This window comes from Spodoptera frugiperda, chromosome 31 (assembly GCF_023101765.2).
Source record: "Spodoptera frugiperda isolate SF20-4 chromosome 31, AGI-APGP_CSIRO_Sfru_2.0, whole genome shotgun sequence".
Classification (NCBI taxonomy): domain Eukaryota; kingdom Metazoa; phylum Arthropoda; class Insecta; order Lepidoptera; family Noctuidae; genus Spodoptera; species Spodoptera frugiperda.
The window spans coordinates 6,023,685-6,043,696 of record NC_064242.1 but is presented as its reverse complement, the minus strand read 5'-3'; the positions used below and the strand labels follow the sequence as shown (position 1 = coordinate 6,043,696).

Genomic DNA, 20,012 nt, shown 5'->3' with positions numbered 1-20,012 from the left:
ATTGTTAATTTTACTTACTCATTACATTTATTTACTTGTTTAATATTTGGTACTACTTATTATAAAATATAAATTAAAATTAAAACTTTGTAATATTATAAAAATTAATTCTGTTCAGTCTCTTTCACTTTAATTTTATTTAATAAAACATTGTAATTTAATAATTCCGAATTATAAATAATAATTTCATTTCAGGTTCTGGTAAAACATATATTGCAGTTTGTCTCATTAAAAGATTTCGTCAAGCATTGTTAAAACCGTGGGGACGAGGAGGGAAGCGGACTTTCTTTTTGGTCAACAACGTACCATTAGTAAACCAACAGGTAAGATGCATTATTTATTTAACTACATATGCATGCTATTAAATACATTGCAGGACATATAACTGGTATGTTTTAATAACTGTAGAAATGTTCTGCTAGGCAAAAAAAATGTCTCCCATCAGCTCAATATTGTTTATCCAGTTTATACAATGACAACTACGCTAGGCATAGCCTGTATCGCGACAGTCAACTGTCAAAATTACTATAATTTTTGTTTTCTGGTAGAAAATGTCATTTTTACTCTCACAAGAAGTAGGGTAAGGTCAGTTGTCTTCTGTATACATATAAATAATACATTCAGTCTTTGCCAGTTTATAAATATTACACCTAACAGACAAAATTCTTACATTATGCTAAATTTTAAAATTTTAAGGTTCAGTTAGAATTTGCTTCGCTCAAGAATCTAATCCTATGAGTATTATTGGCTCACCCAATAACTTGGCAGTTGTGAAGCTAATGGGTTAAATAAAATAAATATTTTATTTTTTATTTATTCAACAGGCACATCAACAATATGCATATAATACATTTCATATAAATAAATATTGTTATTAATAACTTTAACAAGTAATTAAGTATAATTATGTATGATGGTTCTATCTATTATCAGTTGACTCATATTGTAATATCCATAGTAGTATGTACATACCACTTATGTAGTAATGTAACCAAGAATAGTATTGTGAACCTGATTGAAAAAGAGTAACCTATACAGATTTTTGCTTGTTCTTTTCCATAGGAATGACACAATTTTACACTTTGGAATGAGCAAATAGCTTCACTAGAGGACTGACTGACAGAAAAACATTTTCAATATTTATTATATGTATTTGCTTTGACATACAAAACAGCCTTCCTGGTTTATTTGAAATAAATAAATTTGACTTCGATTATGTATTTGCAATGCACATAGCATAGTCCATTTTTCTGAAAATATAAATAACATCATACATATTGGTACCTATTGTTAGGCAATACTTAAGTGAAGAGTGAACAATTAGTGTAATCTATATATTAATACGTGATGCAGAAACTTTGGACCGCTTTTTACGAAAATTGCGCGGACGTAGGAGCATAAAATTTAGTACACTTATAGTTTATGTGTAGGAGAAGTGGAGAACGCTAATATTTTTCAAAAATAATGCTTATAAAGTACATTAAATCAATAAATAAAACATTACACACACATGCATAGTATCTGATCGTATTTGACAAAACGTCAAAATCGATAGACATTGCGATGATAATGACGTCTCATATGAATAGAGTTTTATAAAAGAGTTTGTTTGAGTTTGAGTTAAATAAAAATTATCCTTGAACGTATGTTAAGTGGTATTGTAAATTAAATCGAATATGGTTGAATTTCAACCACTAGGCGACCACTAGTTTGTATAATTACGCTTATCATTGTGATCTTGATCCTTAAGTTCTGGATCGATCTGGATTTTTCACATAAATACAATAGAACTAATTTAAAAAATCAATCTCAACACAAAGATTTAATTAATTATGGCCGTAAGTTACGTAACAGTTCCTACACATTGCATGAGTTCGAATACTTCGGCCGTGTCAAGTCGTGTACCAACGTGTCCCGTCATGTGCCGCCCGATGACGTGTCACTACCCTAAGCGCACAGCTCCGCGAACGCGAGCTGAAAGTTGCATTACGCAACCTTTCTATAATTTATCCGTTATTGCGTCATACCTTCTCTCTAACTGCAACTATTATTCTTATGTATAGTAGATAGAGTATCTACCGGTATAACGAACACGATAAAAGAGATTTTATCTAAATTCGTTCAGTAATTAGGGAGTTATGTGCGTTGCGTATGTATATTGTACATGCATACATTTAACCGACGTTGGTTACCGGAGGCCCAATTACTCCCCTTCCCAATCTTCCCATTCCCCGCTTTCACAGCAACCTTTAAATTCCAAACCCACGCAACGCACTTGTAACGCCTCTAGTGTTTCGGGTGTTCATGGGCGGCGGCGATTGCTTACCATTAGGTCATCCGTCTGCTGGTTTACCGGCTTATACCATAAAAAAATGGTATTTAACTTCTTATAATGGGTATTTGTTTGTTGGCCCAGTTAATTGTTCAGGAATAAAGCACGCTCAGTATCGCAGTCAGAATTAGAATTAATGTTTTAGTAAAGAATGAGTCATTCTGTTGTGTTTACAATCTCAGTGGTTAACAATACATTGTTTTGTTTTGTAATGTGTTACGATAACTTACTGGATATACTTATCTTGTTACGTTAAATTCACTGTTGAACCTTATTCCCATATTTGTAAAAACTATTTTTCAATAGTGCTAACAATAATGTTGTTCGAACAATAAAATTATTTGTTGAACATGTATATGCAGGCCACTGGATTTTCATTATTTGACCAGTTCTTATCAAAATATTGCATAGCATTATTTGTATACTTGTATATTATAAACTAGCTGACCCGCCAAACTTCGTACCGCTTCAGACATTTTTTTTTCACCTTTTATACCTCCCCTGGACTTCCACAAATAATTCAAGACCAAAATTAGCCAAATCGCTCCACACGTTTTCGAGTTTTAGTAAGACTAATGAACAGCAATAGAAAATGCTCTTACCTACACTGCGACACCCCAACACGACAAATGCGTAATCTAAACATTACGTTATATGTATTATGTAGAATGATATTCTTGAACGGCCCGAGATTCACAAACATATAACACTCATGGGGTGAGCATATTTCCATACACCGGACACAACACTAAATTAATTCTATACAACTAACTATGTGTATTAGAACATTTCTAGAGTTTTAGTAAAAAGAATTACCTATGTTTCACCAGCTCTGCGAATCCGTTAATTGTCAAAAAAAACCGTAAATGTTCTTACACATGTCATATTATAATACAGCTTGTTTATGAACAGATTGAAAGAGGGAAGTAATTATTTTTATTTTCTTTTAGAAAAAAGTAATCGAACAACGCTGTGCTGTCACTGTTGGTGGTTACAGCGGTGAAGACGGGGTAGATTACTGGGACAAAGCCAAATGGGACACTGAGCTAGAAACGAATCAGGTACGTAAAAATAACAATATACCTACTATTTTTGTATCATAACTCTCGTGAAACATGTTAAATTGATTATGGAAAACACTGTTTTATGGCTTACCTATATAGGTATTTTTTTGACAAGGTAACTCGACTAATTTCGAGTTACGTTAGTGGCTCATAATAATATTCAAGCCGACCGTCGCGTAGCTTTGTTCCTTTTTATTTACCCACTCAAAAGTTACAAACACATATTAGCACCCACTTCATTAAAATAAACTGTCATTGTATTATTCAACTGTAGCTAAATGTGCAAAAAATATTTCAGGTAATTGTAATGACCAGTCAGATTCTATGCGACATGCTGACCCATCAATACATTAGGATTGAAGACATAAACTTCTTAATATTCGACGAATGTCACCACGCAGTCGTCGATCACCCTATGCGGCTCGTTATGAAACATTTCGAGAACTGCCCGGTAGACGACCAACCTCGAGTCCTAGGTAATGTATTATTGTGCTCAGTAGAGCTGATATTGAGCTAGGTAATTTATACAGACTGACTGGCGAGATACCTTCAATATTTGAGGACGTGATAGTATGCGAACATATATTATGAAATAAAATAACATAAAAATGAAATATTAAATAACTTCTTAGTAAACTTCGTACACAGTACACCGAGAATCCAGTATTTATTTATTTAACTGCGGAATATTGGACACCGCGCGGACGCAAGCACGGGTCGCGCAGCACGCTATCAACACAGTATACATAGGTACTTACACTGTACAGTTGTTGCCTACCTACATCGAGACCTATACAAATTACACTTATTTTTAGAGACATTTCGATAAAAAATTAAGCACCTATTTTTCATACCAAGTTAACGAAAATCGAGTACCGAGTACTCTCCATAAGTATTGAACGTATCTCACCAGTCATACGGTATATACAAAAGATTTTGAACCCTAGCTTTGTTTGATACGCCTGAAAATAATCTATGGGTACATTTACATGTAACATGTATATCATTTGGTTTGAACCGTGTAGTGACGACAGACTAGAATTCATCTGTCACCACCTCTGTACCCTTAGTACGAGTTTGCTTTACGTTTAACGAAATCGAAACGAGAACGCGTTCGGTGGTCTAATTGGCCGGCTTGAATGGACCAACCAATCAGAGCAAACTTATACTAAGGGTGTTCTCACCGCGAGTGTCTGCCGTGCCTATAATTCAGCAATGAACTGTTGGAAAATCTTGATGTGACATTGATACATTGAATTAATTTGGTTTAAAAGTAACATCATAATTTATGTTAAGTACTCTTCTCTTCGCAACATTGAAGAACACTGGAACTATGTTATAACATTAATTTTAATTAAAACACAACCTTTATAACAAGGCTATAAGATTGAAAATCTTTTACAGAAATTAATGCTTTGTGTGCTCGTGTCTTTACGTACAAATATAAACGAAATAATATAATAAGTAATGATACTTACACATAATTATTTCTTAAAGTAGTTCTTTCTATTTCAGGTTTGACAGCAACTCTTTTGAATGCAAATGTTAAGACATCAAGAGTAGAAGATACTCTCCGCGAGTTGGAGATAACATTCCATGCAAAGATTGCCACAGTCGATGAGCTCGGACAAGTCTTAGAGTAAGGATTGCTTAATTTAATGTGCTGATAGAAATTCAACCCTATTCACTATTATCAAGACTGTTATTTGATTTGTAATGAGTTGAATTTTTTCTTTATTCAAGGTTTTAATAAGGTGTTATACCGACTTTTTATAATTTTTAAGGGGATAACGATTAATATTTACCAACTACAATTTATAAACTACGCATTGTTAGTGAAAATTTACTAATTCAAAACTCAAAAATATTTTATTTGGAAGATCCCATAGAAAAATCATGTCTCTTACTGCCGTATTCAGAGTAATTTAATGGGTACTTAATTCGGTCCTTAGCAATTGTTTTCTATATAAAATCGTTACTAAGGAATAGTTTAAGTACAGTAAAATGGGGTGAATAGGGATCGAGAGGTGAATAGGGACAGAAGAGGGGTGAATAGATACTATGAAGAATTTCCCTATACCTATTCACCCCTCTTCTGACCCTATTCACCTCTCGATCCCTATTCACCCCATTTTACGGTAATCTCTGAGTGCGACAGTAAATTGATTTTATTATTTCAGTTACTCTACGAATCCAAATGAAATGGTGCAGTTCTACCGCAGCCTAACACCGTCACCGGTATCCAATGATGTTATTACCCAACTGACGAAGCTACAGCTGCTAATCCACGAAATTAAGTTGCCTAACCCTTCCCCTACACACACTAGACAACTTAAAGAGTGGCAGAAAGAAATGACTACTTCTCCCACGAAGGTAATTAACGCAATTCTTTTTATTATTATTTTTATTTTCCGATGTATAATATTGTATAATATACCTATATACACAAAACAAAAAAAAAATTGTAGTCGTTAGTATAATTTAGGTTGACTGTAAAATAACATTTTGATATGAATATGAGCCTCTAGCATGACTTGAAACTAGTCGAGTTTCTCGTCAAACAGTTACGTGAGTAAGCCGATAACATATAATTTAGTATGTCTCACGAAAGTTACAATAAAATTAACATTTTGATAGTCCCAGAAGGTAATAACCAGTTTAATCCTAAATAACTAATCTGTAAAAAAAACAATGAATAATTGTAATAGTCTATAAACTATCATCATTAATAGGGATGATGATGGGGTATGAAAATTAAAAATCTATTTAGTCCGTCAGTTTGTTGATGAAAAAATATTAGACACGTATTTTTTTGTCATATAAGATAACAATACTTAGATTAATACTTTGACTGCCAACAAAAATCTGTTGAAGGCAAATCCTCCGCTAGCGCCGGTCATTTTTGCCCCCCATGGCGTTTAATGAAACGAATCTAAGTTTAGGAGGGGTAGCAAATACGTAATTACTACTTATAAAATGTCCTACCTAAAAGTGACGTCACGTGATATTTCAAATCAATTATCTTCGAAAGTATTTGTTTCCGTCAGAAAATAAAAATACGTATCTAATATCATAAAATAATCTAAAAGACAGACATTAAAATAAAAATTAGTCATCTACCCTATTGTATGTAACACGTATAAAGATAACTGGTAAAAGGCGAGTGTTACATTTTCATGAGATGAAGTTTTATACATTCCTTTAGGCAATAAAACACATGAATTTATGGTATTTTTTTACAGATTGTGAAAGCAGTAAGTAATATGGTAGCGGCCATGATAATGTTTATAGAGGAACTAGGTCTATATGGCGGTTCCTTGGGCATATTGTCGTACATAGTGTTATTAGAACGCTTAAAACGAAAAGCTGTGACTAAGGAAGAGGAACTTCTTTATAAAGTGACTATTACGCATTGTATAAAGTGAGTATGTCTTACTACCAGAGGTCGGAATTAGGTAGAGTTATTCATGTACTTACACTGATTTTATACAGCGAAAGAATAAAGTGGATATGCCTCAAATCCCGAGATTAATTTTGAAGAGCAGAAAAAATCCAGTGATTTTTTAAATAAAAAGTTATTTACTTTTACACAATTTAAACTACTTTTACACGACGACGTTGCCAAACTTACATCAATGACATCGGACGTCCAAAGTTGCCGTCCAAAGATGTTGCCACATTTGTAGTTAAGTCTATCTCTGACGGTTTTATTATTATTTATTTGTAATATTGTCGGCCACACGGAATTGTCCATTAGAAATCTCAGGAAGGTCCACATTAATATCAACATTTCGATGCAAGTACATAAATAACTACCTAATTCCGTAATTCCGACCTATGCTTACTACTTACTATGTCTGCTTTTCGAACACCCGCGTAAAGAGCAGAGGTGGTGACAAAACAAACAATTTTCTCAAATACATTCATATTATTATGTATTCGTTGCAGAGCACGGGCCACATTATTATCAGCAATGGAATCGGATACGGGATACGATAAAATAATAAAATATTCGTCTGAAAAAGTGTTACTGATGTTGAATATATTGAAAGAATATAATCCAGCTATAATGGATACTCCCGGAGGTAAGATATGACTTTGTCAACTTTCCACTACAGTAAATAGTATACTAGACAAGTTTTAGAAGAAGAAGAGCTTAATTTAGTAAAATAAGTGTGGGAGAGCCATGCTTCGGCACGAATGGGCCGGCTCGACCGGAGTAATACCACGGCCTCACAGAAAACCGACGTGAAACAACGCTTGCGTTGTGTTTCGTTGTGTGAGTGAGGTTACCGGAGGCCCAATTCCCCCTTCCCAATCTTCCCCATCCCCATTCCCGAACAACAACCCTTAAATTCCTAACTCCCAAAAAGCCGGTAACGCACTTGTAAAGCCTCTGGTGTTTCAAGTGTCCATGGGCGGCGGCGATTGCTTACCATCAGGTAATACGTCTGCTCGATTACCGGCATGTCCCATAAAAAAATAAAAAAACCATATTCTCTTTTGCAGTCCTACTAAAAGTGAATAAACACAGGAAGCCTCTATCAGCCATAATATTTACGAAGCAAAGGTTTACCGCGAAGGTTTTATTCAATCTTTTGAAAGATGTGAAAGATACGAATCCTAAGGAGTTTGGTTTTCTAAAACACGATTTCGTTGTTGGTTTTAACGTGAACCCATTGAAGAACACGAGGGAAGAGTACTATGTCAAGAAGTGTAGCCATAAAGCGTTATTGAAGTTTAAGAACAAGTAAGTACATCTATATCTATATATTAATACGTGATGCAAAAACTTTGTTCTCATTTTTACGAAAATTGCGCGAACGTAGGGGCATAAAATTTGGTACACTTATAGTTTATGTGTAGGAGAAGTGCAAAACGCCAATATTTCTCAAAAATAATGCTTATAAAATACATTAAATCAATAAATAAAACATTACACACACATGCATATTATCTGATCGTATTTGACAAAACGTCAAAATTGACAGACATTGCGATGATATTCTCACGTCTCATATAGAAAGAGGTTTCTCATTGAAGGAGGTTTGGTTATGATGCACCGGAATATATTAATTTGAATTTTACAAAACTAATAGCAATTCGTTAAATAAAAATTATCCTTGGACGTATGTTAAGTGGTATTGTAAATTAAATCGTATATGGTCGAATTTCGACCACTAGGCGACCACTAGTAATATATAAAAATGAATTGCTGAACCGATTTTGCAAATTTTGGTCTTGAATTAATTGTAGAAGTCCAGGGAAGGTTTAAAGGTGAGAAAATAATGTTTGAGGTGGTACAAAGTTTGCCGGGTCAGCTAGTTAATAAATAAAATCTTTATTTGGTGTAAAAAGCTACGTTTAAAGTAAACGAAACAAGAGCGCGCTCTGATTGGCTGGCTCGAATAAACCAATTAATCAGAGTGCCGAACGCTCTCTCGTTTCGATTACTTTAAACGTAATGGTAAGCAATCGACGCAGCCATTGGACACCTGCAACAACAAAGCAGTTACAAATGCGTTGCCGATCTATAAGATAGGTCGTGTAAATTTGAAATTGTCATTCTAGTGTAGTAAACACTTACCAATTTTTTATTTGGTGGAGCCGACGAAGCTTTTACTAAGAACTTGATTTATAATTTCGATGATGTCAGTATAAAAATAAAATGATCGATTTGTAGGTAGAAGGTTCTGAGTTCATGCAATTTTGTACACTTATGACTATTAATTTAAGAACTATATTATACTAGCGGACCCGACAGACGTTGTCCTGTCTACACGTCTTTAATTTGAAAATTTTAAACTTTTTTTAATAAGCTAAAACATTCTGGACCTTTTTGATGAAAATTGTTATTCAAATGTTATGACAATATCTAACGTCATTAATATTTGACACTGCGATGGTAGCGCCGTCTGTCGGATCCAATGTAAAACATTCCAAAATCACAACTACTAATAAATTAAAAATTAATTAAAAAAAACATTGTCCAGCGGACAAAATTGTGAATCTAAACCATTCTCAGATCCCCTTGAACACACACAAAAAAATTCATCAAAATCGGTCCAGTCGTTTAAGAGAAGTTCAGTGACATACACACTTACAAAAGAATTATATATATAAAGATTTGTTATTACAGTGACTTGAACTGTTTGATATCGACGAGCGTTATAGAAGAAGGAATAGACATACCACAGTGTCTGCTAGTAGTTCGCTACGATCCACCCTTAGAGTACCGGTCATACATACAGAGCAAAGGTTTGTTTCAGTCTCTCTCTCTCTCTCTCTCTCTCTCTCTCTCTTACCCACCCTACCCGCTCTGTCTCTCTCTGTCCCTCTCCTTTTTCCCTATCTATATTTTCTCTCATATTTTTTAAAAATTTTCACTCCCATACTCTCATTCTCTTTCCCCTTTTTATCTAAAAGAAACAAAAGCAATAAAAATAAGTTTATATTTAATATTTCTAAGTAACAATCTAGTGTTTAAAACCAATGTGTTTTAGGCCGTGCGAGAAGTAGCGAGTCAAGCTTCGTTATATTAGTAAACGAAGAAAATAAAAAGAAGTTCATGAAAAGCTACGAAGACTTCCAGTATACAGAGAGACTGATACAAAGGGTATGTATGTGTGACATTATAATTATATTATGCTGTTAATGATTTGTAATTCTGCCGTCACCACTTGACACTGGCAGTATAGTCGACAACACTATATTGAAGACTCGGTTGTCATTTAAGAAAAAAGAAATATATATATTTGTAGGTACTTTTTGTGATGTCTAGAGGGCGTTGGGGAGGTATATGGTCCCATTAAAACATCTTACTTAAAGAAAATTAAGTGGTCCTCAGGCTCATTACAAAACCGACATAAACGCTGGGCGAATTTTTATTTTCCTACTAATTTCTGCCAGCGGCTTCGCCCACGTTCCTGTGGGATTAAAAGTATCTTATCACCCAAGTCAGCTCATACCCTGTCTGTATACCAAACTTCATCAAAATCAGTTCAGTAGTTTCAGCGTGATTGACGGACAAATATCCAAACATTCAAACAAACAAACTTTCACATTTATAATAAAATTTTGGTGTGATTATATTTTATCTAACTGGCATTTCAGATACTTGTTGGGAACAGTGACTATCGTAGCGAGCCGACTACAGCGGAGATCGCTCGCGAACTGTACAAAGACGAAGACGTGCCGCCATTTGTTACACCGTATGGAGGTATTTTGATGTTTATTAACGTACGGAATTACAGTAAAGTTTTTAAACTGACATGGTCACTAACACTAACATTAGAACTTACGACGGGATCGTTGGCAAAAAACTAACTAGAAAGAGGGTAGACCGATTTGCCTGCTCTTAAACATCCGCATATACTCCAGTTCATTCGTGATCATGGCGCTTGCAACAGTGCCGAAATATCGGAAACTCATAGACATAAATAAACATGTCGTCTTAGCTTCATATGAAATGTTACAGCGGAAAATAGTAGTTGGAACTTGCTTTGAACTAGAGTTAGCCTATTTCCGGAGCCACGGGCTACCTAGCGGGTTTACTAGGGCTTAAACCAGGAGTAGGAACGGGGTGCTTTTTAGTCAGTAAAAGTCTGACACTCCCTCTCGCCTCACCCATGGCGAGAGAAGAAATAGGATGATTTTCCTCCCCTAAAAAAAGACAGCCTATTTGTTGCCTCGATAAATATCCAACACAAACATACATTCATTCTGTGTAGCCATTAATTTTTTCAATTCAAATTCACAATTCGTTTTATATAGCTTGGATAATAAATAGAATATCGAAAACAAAAAATATTCCTACTAGAAGTTTCAATGATTAGCGCATTCAACCGAACAAACCACTTAGATATAAATACGGCTTCACCGAGCCTTTAGACGAAGTATCTCGACTAATTTCGAGCAACACTAGGGGCTTATATTTTTGCGACAACGACATGACAAGTATCGATGACCTAACATAGCTAAGAAAATATAGTTTATTTTTGGTATTTTCACTATGGTTCAATTTATACTAGTGCGGAGTCGAATCGCTACGAAACGTGTGTTCGATTATTAACTTAATAGATTATGTTTTATTTTTGTTTCAGCTCGTTTGTCTTCAGTGTCAGCTATAAGTTTACTGAATAGATACTGCTCAGTACTCCCACACGATCAGTTCACGGTTATCACACCAATGTGGATTCAAGAAGACGTCCTAGATAATCACGGCTCACGAAAACTTGTCACAATCGTAATGCCAATCGCTTGTCCTATTAAAGAAGAAATAAAGGTATGCTTTTTACATATTTTCTAATATTAAATAATATAATATAATCACGCCTTTAGAAAGTCAAGACTTCCCCAATTATGTTATAAATCCCATGTAATTATGGGTGATCATAATGTCGGGTATAATCGCAGATAAGTGGTCTGGGATTTTGCTTCAACGAGTTTTTTAATTCCCGAAAATAGTATTAGCGCGGGGGCGTATCGTGTTTAGGTACGTCAATAGGCTGCTCCCTATTCTACTGGATTAATAAAAAAAAAATGTGAAAAAAGTTGCGGTAATACTACTGGGCTACTTCTGGGCACCGTTTTCTAAAATAAAATGCTTGGTTTTATAATGTAATTTGACTCACAATGTCGGGTAAGCACAGACACATATCCTAAACTTGACTCTTTTTCTTCAGGGATTACCTAGGTTCAGTTTGAAGGCCGCAAAGAGATCAGCAGCTCTAAATGCTTGCAAGTTATTGTATGAAGCAGGAGAACTTGATGCACTCACACTACTGCCCAACCGATACACGTATGTACCTGTGTCATCGCCCTTTTACAGATGTTCAACTTTTTTTTTACATTTAATGGGTCGGCGTTTGGCCGCTATCTCACCTGATGGTAAGTGATGATGCGGCCTACGATGGAGCACGTCTGTCCATAAGCAACCCATTCATTCATTAACTTAGTTGTGTTAGATCCGCAGCAGCGGACTGCGTAGCTGTTACTGGGGCTCCGGCTCGAATAGCAGGAGTAGGAATGGGGTGGTTTTTAGTCAGTTAGAGTCTGACACTCCCTCTCGTCTCACCCTAGGCGGGAGAAGCCATGGAATGATCCCCCCCCCTCTTTTAAAACAAGCTCAAATTTATAGTGTACACATAGAGTAGTATTGTACCCAATGTACGCATAGAGTCTGGAATTCCCGACTTATTGAGATATATCACTCTAATTATAAAGCGAAAAGTGTGTTTCATAATAATGTATGTACTCTTCTTCTTATATTTTTAAGTTTACAAACATCAGAATTATTGACTTTGCGTTGAAATAATTGCATGAAGTTTTGTTTGAGTTGTCTGGTGACGTAATGCTAACATAGTAATTAAACCTCAAGGGTATGAAATAAAATAAAGCTAGTTTATGTTATTATACACCAGACATATTTCCAATCACAGTGCTACTACATTCAAACTCCTACTTACCTACATTAATAGATATGTATGTTATATAAAAATTGCATTACAGTGAAGTTGATTTCGACGACGAACAAGTGAAAACATGCTTCCTAAATTGGCGCGACGAAGATGTGGGTCGTGACGACCCTGAAATACCTTACCCAGGGACAAAGAAACGGGTTAGGAAACATAGAATACAGGTTTGTAACCAATATTAAAACATATACTAAATCCACATGCAGAATTTTTTTTAACTAAGCTTGACTCCGCCCCTATTTTTCATGCTGACTACGGGACGCCATACTAATAAATCTGAAACTTTTAATCTGTGTTTGGAGATTATGACAAACCCTATTATACCATTATTATTCCATTATCATTATTATAGTCAGCAAAGGACTGCCACGGGCTGTTCATTGATGATGATTGACAGTGACTCATTTAATTGATAAAAATGTTCCTTAATTTCATTATATTATGACAGTATAATATAACATATATATAAGTGTGCTATATAACAGTTTATTTATTTTATAACAGTATATTATAAGAGTACATTGGTGCTTTATACAGATAAAGCACCAACATACTCTCTATTGAGATATTGATAAGTAGGCTTGTAAGTAAAGCACTAACTTTATTTTTTTAATATAATGTACATTTGCAGTTCCCAATACTTCTAAACAGTGTGCCAGACGAAAACGTTTACTATCTACACATAATAAGGTCGAAAACTGCGTTCGCGGAGCCCAAGGATACTCGAGAGAATGCTTTGTATAAGCTCCTGCAGCGCGGTGAAGGGTATGGTTTCTTAACCCAAAACCCTTTGCCCACACTCTGCGAGTTTCCAATGTTCATGTCAGTCGGAGAGGTCGCCACTTCTATTGAAGTTAACTACGCTGTCATCAAACTCAACGCTGCTATGTTCCAGTTGGTCAAAAAGTGAGTTTCGTTTGTTTTTTAGTTTTAATAATAATAATCTTTATTTGTACACCTTTCACAATTCAAACATAGGTACATGTAAAAGCGTTCTACAGCATATTTAGTTTGTAAAAGAGTCTTATATTATGTATTGTTACTGGGTTACTATTGGAGAAGGCGTTTGGGCTTTCGATTGAACCTGTCAGTGACAACTACACCTAACTTAGATTAACTATTCTTGTAAGTCGTATTTCAGAGCACTTTAAATCTTAACATTCAAGTTATAAGATCCAAAGTCTGATACCAACCATGACTAAATACACCTATATTTTCAGATTCCATTACTTCCTATTCGAGCAAGTACTAGCAATAGCTAAAAAATTCGTTGCGTTTGAAGGTGCAGTCAATTGTATGTACGTTGTGCCCGTCAAAGAAGACAATGGTTACGATATAGATTGGAGTGTAATGACCACACATGAAGAAATTGCACCAGTTCAACCAACTTCTTATGAGGTATATTATTCTTCATGTTGTTTTGTATGTATTCTTTTTATATACTAACTATCGTGAGACATACTAAATTAACTAAAAATCACGGATTACTCACGTAATTAATGGAAAAAAGCTCTACTAGTTTCGAGTCACAGAAGGACTCTTCATCATGAGCAGCGTGCGCAGACGCGGCGACGTCGCACTGCCTACTTACAGCTGTTTTGTATGATTTGAATACCTTATTGTTAGTGTAATTGCTAAACACAAACACATAGATACTCATGTAAGTTACTAAGAACCAATTATAATATTTAGAATGCGCATACGCATTCGTGCTGAACCATGGCTCCCTCACACATAATTTGAACAACATCCTCGCACTATCAGTACTCGAATCATTTAGTTCCTTAGTCATTATCGAGGTTGATGTATATTTATTTCACCAGTGTTTCCTTCCATTGATTCAAGTTTTACTTTGCAGGAAAGACTGTTTATAAATGTCACACCAGAGAATTACAAGGACTGTGTCGTGACGCCGTGGTATAGAGTTCTACCGGACAGGTGAGTTCGTTCACATATATCACTTGTAAATTTTTCTTTATAAATATCTAACCATAAGGTTGAGAGTAATATTATACGGGTTACGTTACACTTTTTATCCCCCAAAGGGGAAGGCAGAGGTCTACATTCCGGCACGTAATTCCGCCATACGATGTACACCCATATAATACATACACATACAATGCGCACGTAATTTATAGTTATGAACCCCGGTGTGGCTTGAAACAAATTGAACATTCTTAAACATTTTATAGAAAACATAATTTTAACAGGCACCAGAATCTTCTAGTCAATAGAACTAGTGTAACATCAAAATAATTTGTTAATGAGAAGAATAAGTAATGTTATTATTCTTGTATAATATAAAAATAAGTCGGGTTTTCCTTCCTGACGCTATAACTCCAAAATGTACGAACCGATTTCCACGGTTTTGCATACGTTGGAAAGGTTTTGGACTTCGTGAGGTTTATAGCAAAGAAAATAAAGGAAAAATTTAAGAGAAAAGCAGGAAAACAGGAAAATTCATTTGTAGCGAAACGATGTTCGCCAGATTTGCTAGTTCTTGTATAAAAATCTTTTATTGACGTCTTTACAGGTACATCGTATCTCGTGTCCTCGAACATATGACGCCGCAGTCTCAATTCGACTCGGACTCTTACTTAACGTTTGCCGACTACTATGCTGACAAATACAAATTGGAAGTTATCGGTGAAAAATCACAACCTTTACTGGAAGTAAGTAACATTGTAGTCTTTTTTTTAATATGTTGATGTTATATTCGGGTAATATTTTTATTATAACTAAAGTTTATAAAAACAGTAGGCTACCCAACGCAACCTGCTATTAATGCAGATTGCAGACATAAAGATTATACGCTTTATTGAGACGTCAAATATGTACAATGGGACTTTTCCATTTACACGAATAGTAAACCCTTATATGACACTGACACATTTTGAATTTAGTTCATTATTTTAACATGTACACTCTTTTATGCGTTTCTTCTCCAAAATGAAATTATTCTAAAATCAACTCTATTGGGTTTCAATAGAGTTTACAATTATCGTCTTCTTTATACTTCCTATCAGAACATATTTTAATTAATTCTTTATTTCAACAGGTAAAAAACATAAGTTCAAGAATGAACTGTTTGCTGCCTAGAGCGGCCACAATAAATGCTTTGACGGACAAACAGAAGAAGCTTGTGTCTGCTTCTCAAGGCGACGATAAAACAAACAGGGGCTTCGCAGAAGTATTTGTCGCTGAATTCTGTGTGAAATACGAATATCCAGGAGTACTGTGGTACAAGGCTATCATGTTACCCAGCATTATACACAGGTGAGTTCTAGCTAAATTAATTTACGACTCAAAATCGGATAGCACCTTGTAATTATGGATCAGGATGTCCCTTTGTTTAGGGTTTGTTCAACAGTGGGCATTTTTGAGCTAATATATTTATAATTTATATACAGAAATGATTTCACTGCATTTATTTATTTAGTATAAAAACCATGCATAATTTTACAGCTTAAGCCAATACATTATACAGTTATAACATTGACGAAAAAAAAGAAGTACAATAATAATCCATCTGTCGGTTTGTTCTTCAAAAACTGCTGAATAGATCTTATGCGGTTTTTACCAGTGGATAGTTAAATTCTTGAAGGTTTTTTTGAGTTCCACTAGCAAAATAATGAGCTCGAAGTCAATAAACTTAATACTTGGTTTTCACTAGTTTTCATTTTCTTTTATGCTTATTTTCTTTTATGTGTGTTATATTGTTACTGTAAGCGATAATATTGTTATACTGAAATGTAGGTATTTCAGTATATTGTATCAAATGTATAATTTATATTACAGGGTGTTCATGTTATTGGTATCACACGAACTGCTCTCGGAAATTGCCGATGACACGGGATACGGCACTCCAGTACGCAAAAATAGTGAGTTATACTAAAAAACTATATACATAGGACTAGCTCTCCACCAGTTATGAGCTCCATGTGGTCTATTGCTATACATATGGGGTAATAACCAAAACTTCATACTGTTACTTAAAGGGTCCGTTCACACAGACACAGACCTGCTCGGAGAGCATGGCACGCATTTTTCTTTTCACACAGACCGGATGGTATACGCTTGCAGTCGGTCGCTTCGAGTCGCCAACTATGTCACATAAACCGGCTCCTATCGCGTGCTCTTTCTCGCTCGCGCAGCCGATCGGCTTGCGGATGCGCTCGGAGCCGATCGGCTGCGCGAGCAAGAAGGAGCACGCGATCGGAGCCGGTCAGCTCCATTTATTATTTCACACCAAGCGCCGTCAAGCATTTTTAATAACAAGAACAGTGCACATTAAAAAATAAACCTTAATACAAATACGTAAAACTGTGTTTTCAACGTGATAAAAATTTGCTCTCCTCTCCGAGCCGGTCTGTGTGAACGGACCCAAAGTACCCTATGAATGAGAAAACCTAAAACTCATTATGATACATTTGGCAAAAGAGCACACGGATCAACCGATGGTAAGGTATCGGCGCGGCCCATGGATACCCGCAACGTCGGAGGAGTTACAAGTGCGTTGCTGATCCTTTAGAGATTGGTAAATTGGGGATAGGGAAGATTGAGCCTCTAACACACTCACACGGCGAAACACAACGTAAGCTTTGGTCCACGCTAGTTTTCTATGAGGCCGTAGAATCGCTCTGGGCGAGCCAGCCCATTCGTACCGAAGCATAATTAGTAATTGAAAACCTATTGCTTATTTTTGTGTTTATTTACAGCTGAAGATTGGCTTCCGATAAAAACTCACATTCAAGTTGCTACCAATTCCCTGCTAGCCCAAGTTGAAGAACCACCTCAGGTCGCTTCAGTTGACAGGTAACCTTACAATATTATTTTAAACAGGGAATAATTAATAATAATATTGTTCATGTTAAACGGTTTTAATGGGCTTATATTGTATTGTCATCAAGATTAAGAGTGTGTACCAAATATCAGATCGATCTGACGTCAGGAAGGGGGTTAAATTCCAATTACTAAATTTGATCCAAACAAATAAACAGGTCAAGCTAAATAGAACCGTTTAATATTTTCATACGATGTGAATAGACAAGTCTTATAGTGCTACCAATACATGGAAATCGGTTTTGCGCTAATATTTGTCACATTATGTAGAATTTTCACTGCTCAGAGGAGCTGACTTATCAAGAGATTTTCTTTTAATGCGTACTTAGTTCTAAACTCGAAAACTACTATAATCTGTTTAAGCTAATTCTAGTTATTCATAATGATTTTGTTTTATAGGATAAACAATCCTATAGATGATGAAAGCGGAAGACGTCCAAAGATACTTTCTATGAAGGAAAGCTTATATCATTTGCAGCAGAAGAGACTTAACAAGGAGTTTCCTTGGGACGTAAGTAATTTTATTACTTTTGGGTGGGTAATCCTATTTCCAAAAATCAGGAACGGTTTCTGACGCCATTTTATTACTGAAAATTTGTAAATCGATTTTGTCACTAATTGTCAATTCTGCTTATTAGTAAAAAAAAATTAAATGGTAATGATGGTTAAATACGATACTTATTTAGCGAAATAAAATATAATAATATGTAGATAATGATGCAGCTTACTCGCGTAAACTATTCGAGAATGCTCGACTACTTTCGAACCACAACCGGGGTTCATAATTACGAACACAAGAAAATAGTTCAAATAATTTTATATTACTTTTTGATGAACAGGACAAATCGGAGCCGATAGACATAGACCGTAATCTATCGACTGTGACCTTGTTGGATGTGGAGTGTTACGACGAGTTTGTTTCGACTCCATTAGTAACTACCTTGGAATATGACGTGCGACCCCCAACTCAAACTGTGTTCCCCTCCGCTATATCTGCTCCACCAGCTGAGTAAGTATTTTGTTAAAGAGAGCACGTTTAATATATTTTCGATCTTATTCCAAAGCAATACAGATCAAAGTCTTTGCAAAAGGTTGGCTAAATATATGGGGATCACGTTATTCTTGCCTTTATTAATGTTACGCTAAAATAAAGGAAATGTAGTTAGGATGAGGTAATTCAAACCTTAGTTGTGACTACTAACTCGCTTTTCTTTGATTGATTCTGAATAGTTTAATAATTGAATCTTTAACAAAAGACAACCATCCGTTTTGTTAATACATCTCCATAGTTCGTTATGTAAGTACGGCCTTTAACCATATTTTAACGTTTTAGATACAACGATCGGATTGAGATCCTCAAAAGGACGACCACAGGCACTAGTCCTGAGTTACGAGACATATTAGCAGCACTAACAACTATCAAATCACATGACACGTTCAATTTAGAACGAGTGGAAACTTTGGGAGACTCCTTCCTGAAATTTGCAGCCAGTCTCTACCTATACCACAAGTTCCCGACCCTCAATGAAGGACAGTTAACAAATATAAAAGGCCGATTGATTAGTAACAGGTAATAATAATAATCATTTTATTTTTATAAGGCTTACTTTCTTATGTCATTTGATTATAGATTCTAAAACTATCACATTTAAAGTATAAATCAGCTTGGTTTGTCACAAAGATTTTTGAATTGAATAATGCTAAACAAAACTATATGATTTTTTTTCCGTCTCGCTCGTTACTGCTTTTGAAACAATATAAATTAGGCATCATTCAATAATAAGCTTTAAAACAACAGCAATAAAAACCAGTATTCTATTTCAGAAACCTTTACTATGCTGGAGAAAGGTTCAATCTGGCTGGTAGGATGAAGATAGAACAATTTAGTCCGAGGAAAGATTTTATGGTGCCTGGCTTCTTCGCGCCGCAAGAAGTTGAAAAATTCATAAACGAAAAGCAGGTAAGTCTAATTCATATTTGGTTGCATAAAAGTAAAGAAAATATATCAATACAGATGAAGTTTGTTTTTACTTTCTTATACATTGCTCTAAGTCCAGATCACTGTTTTGTATTACTCTTCAATGTAAATGGACATTTTTTAGACCGGTCGGTAGTGCTATCTGCAAATCAGAAGTATTCTAATCCCTGTGCCTTAGGGTGCAGTTCCAATGAGGTGGAGCGGAGCAGAGCGGAGATGAGCTATGCCGCGATTCACCAATCACATGGCTTGAAAAGAAGAGATGTGGATTTCAAGCCATGTGATTGGTGAATCGCGGCACAGCTCTTCTCCGCACCGCT

General features: G+C 35.4%; 1 protein-coding gene across 2 annotated transcripts in view; it reads left to right on the top strand.

Moving 5' to 3' along the window:
- Positions 1-20,012, top strand: part of LOC118276055 (endoribonuclease Dicer) — a 48,932-nt gene that overhangs the window by 898 nt on the left and 28,022 nt on the right. For both annotated transcript variants that reach the window (XM_035594188.2, XM_035594189.2), the window contains exons 3-27: positions 196-323; positions 3,283-3,393; positions 3,695-3,872; positions 4,912-5,035; positions 5,577-5,769; positions 6,639-6,817; positions 7,345-7,481; positions 7,906-8,146; positions 9,536-9,654; positions 9,900-10,012; positions 10,510-10,615; positions 11,499-11,680; positions 12,081-12,196; positions 12,907-13,036; positions 13,504-13,778; positions 14,093-14,270; positions 14,731-14,810; positions 15,406-15,544; positions 15,931-16,148; positions 16,671-16,753; positions 17,591-17,687; positions 18,114-18,225; positions 18,554-18,723; positions 19,048-19,284; positions 19,539-19,674. In XM_035594188.2, coding sequence (XP_035450081.2) covers positions 196-323; positions 3,283-3,393; positions 3,695-3,872; positions 4,912-5,035; positions 5,577-5,769; positions 6,639-6,817; positions 7,345-7,481; positions 7,906-8,146; positions 9,536-9,654; positions 9,900-10,012; positions 10,510-10,615; positions 11,499-11,680; positions 12,081-12,196; positions 12,907-13,036; positions 13,504-13,778; positions 14,093-14,270; positions 14,731-14,810; positions 15,406-15,544; positions 15,931-16,148; positions 16,671-16,753; positions 17,591-17,687; positions 18,114-18,225; positions 18,554-18,723; positions 19,048-19,284; positions 19,539-19,674 — 3,782 coding nt within the window. The remainder of the gene's footprint in view (positions 1-195; positions 324-3,282; positions 3,394-3,694; positions 3,873-4,911; positions 5,036-5,576; positions 5,770-6,638; positions 6,818-7,344; positions 7,482-7,905; positions 8,147-9,535; positions 9,655-9,899; positions 10,013-10,509; positions 10,616-11,498; positions 11,681-12,080; positions 12,197-12,906; positions 13,037-13,503; positions 13,779-14,092; positions 14,271-14,730; positions 14,811-15,405; positions 15,545-15,930; positions 16,149-16,670; positions 16,754-17,590; positions 17,688-18,113; positions 18,226-18,553; positions 18,724-19,047; positions 19,285-19,538; positions 19,675-20,012) is intronic.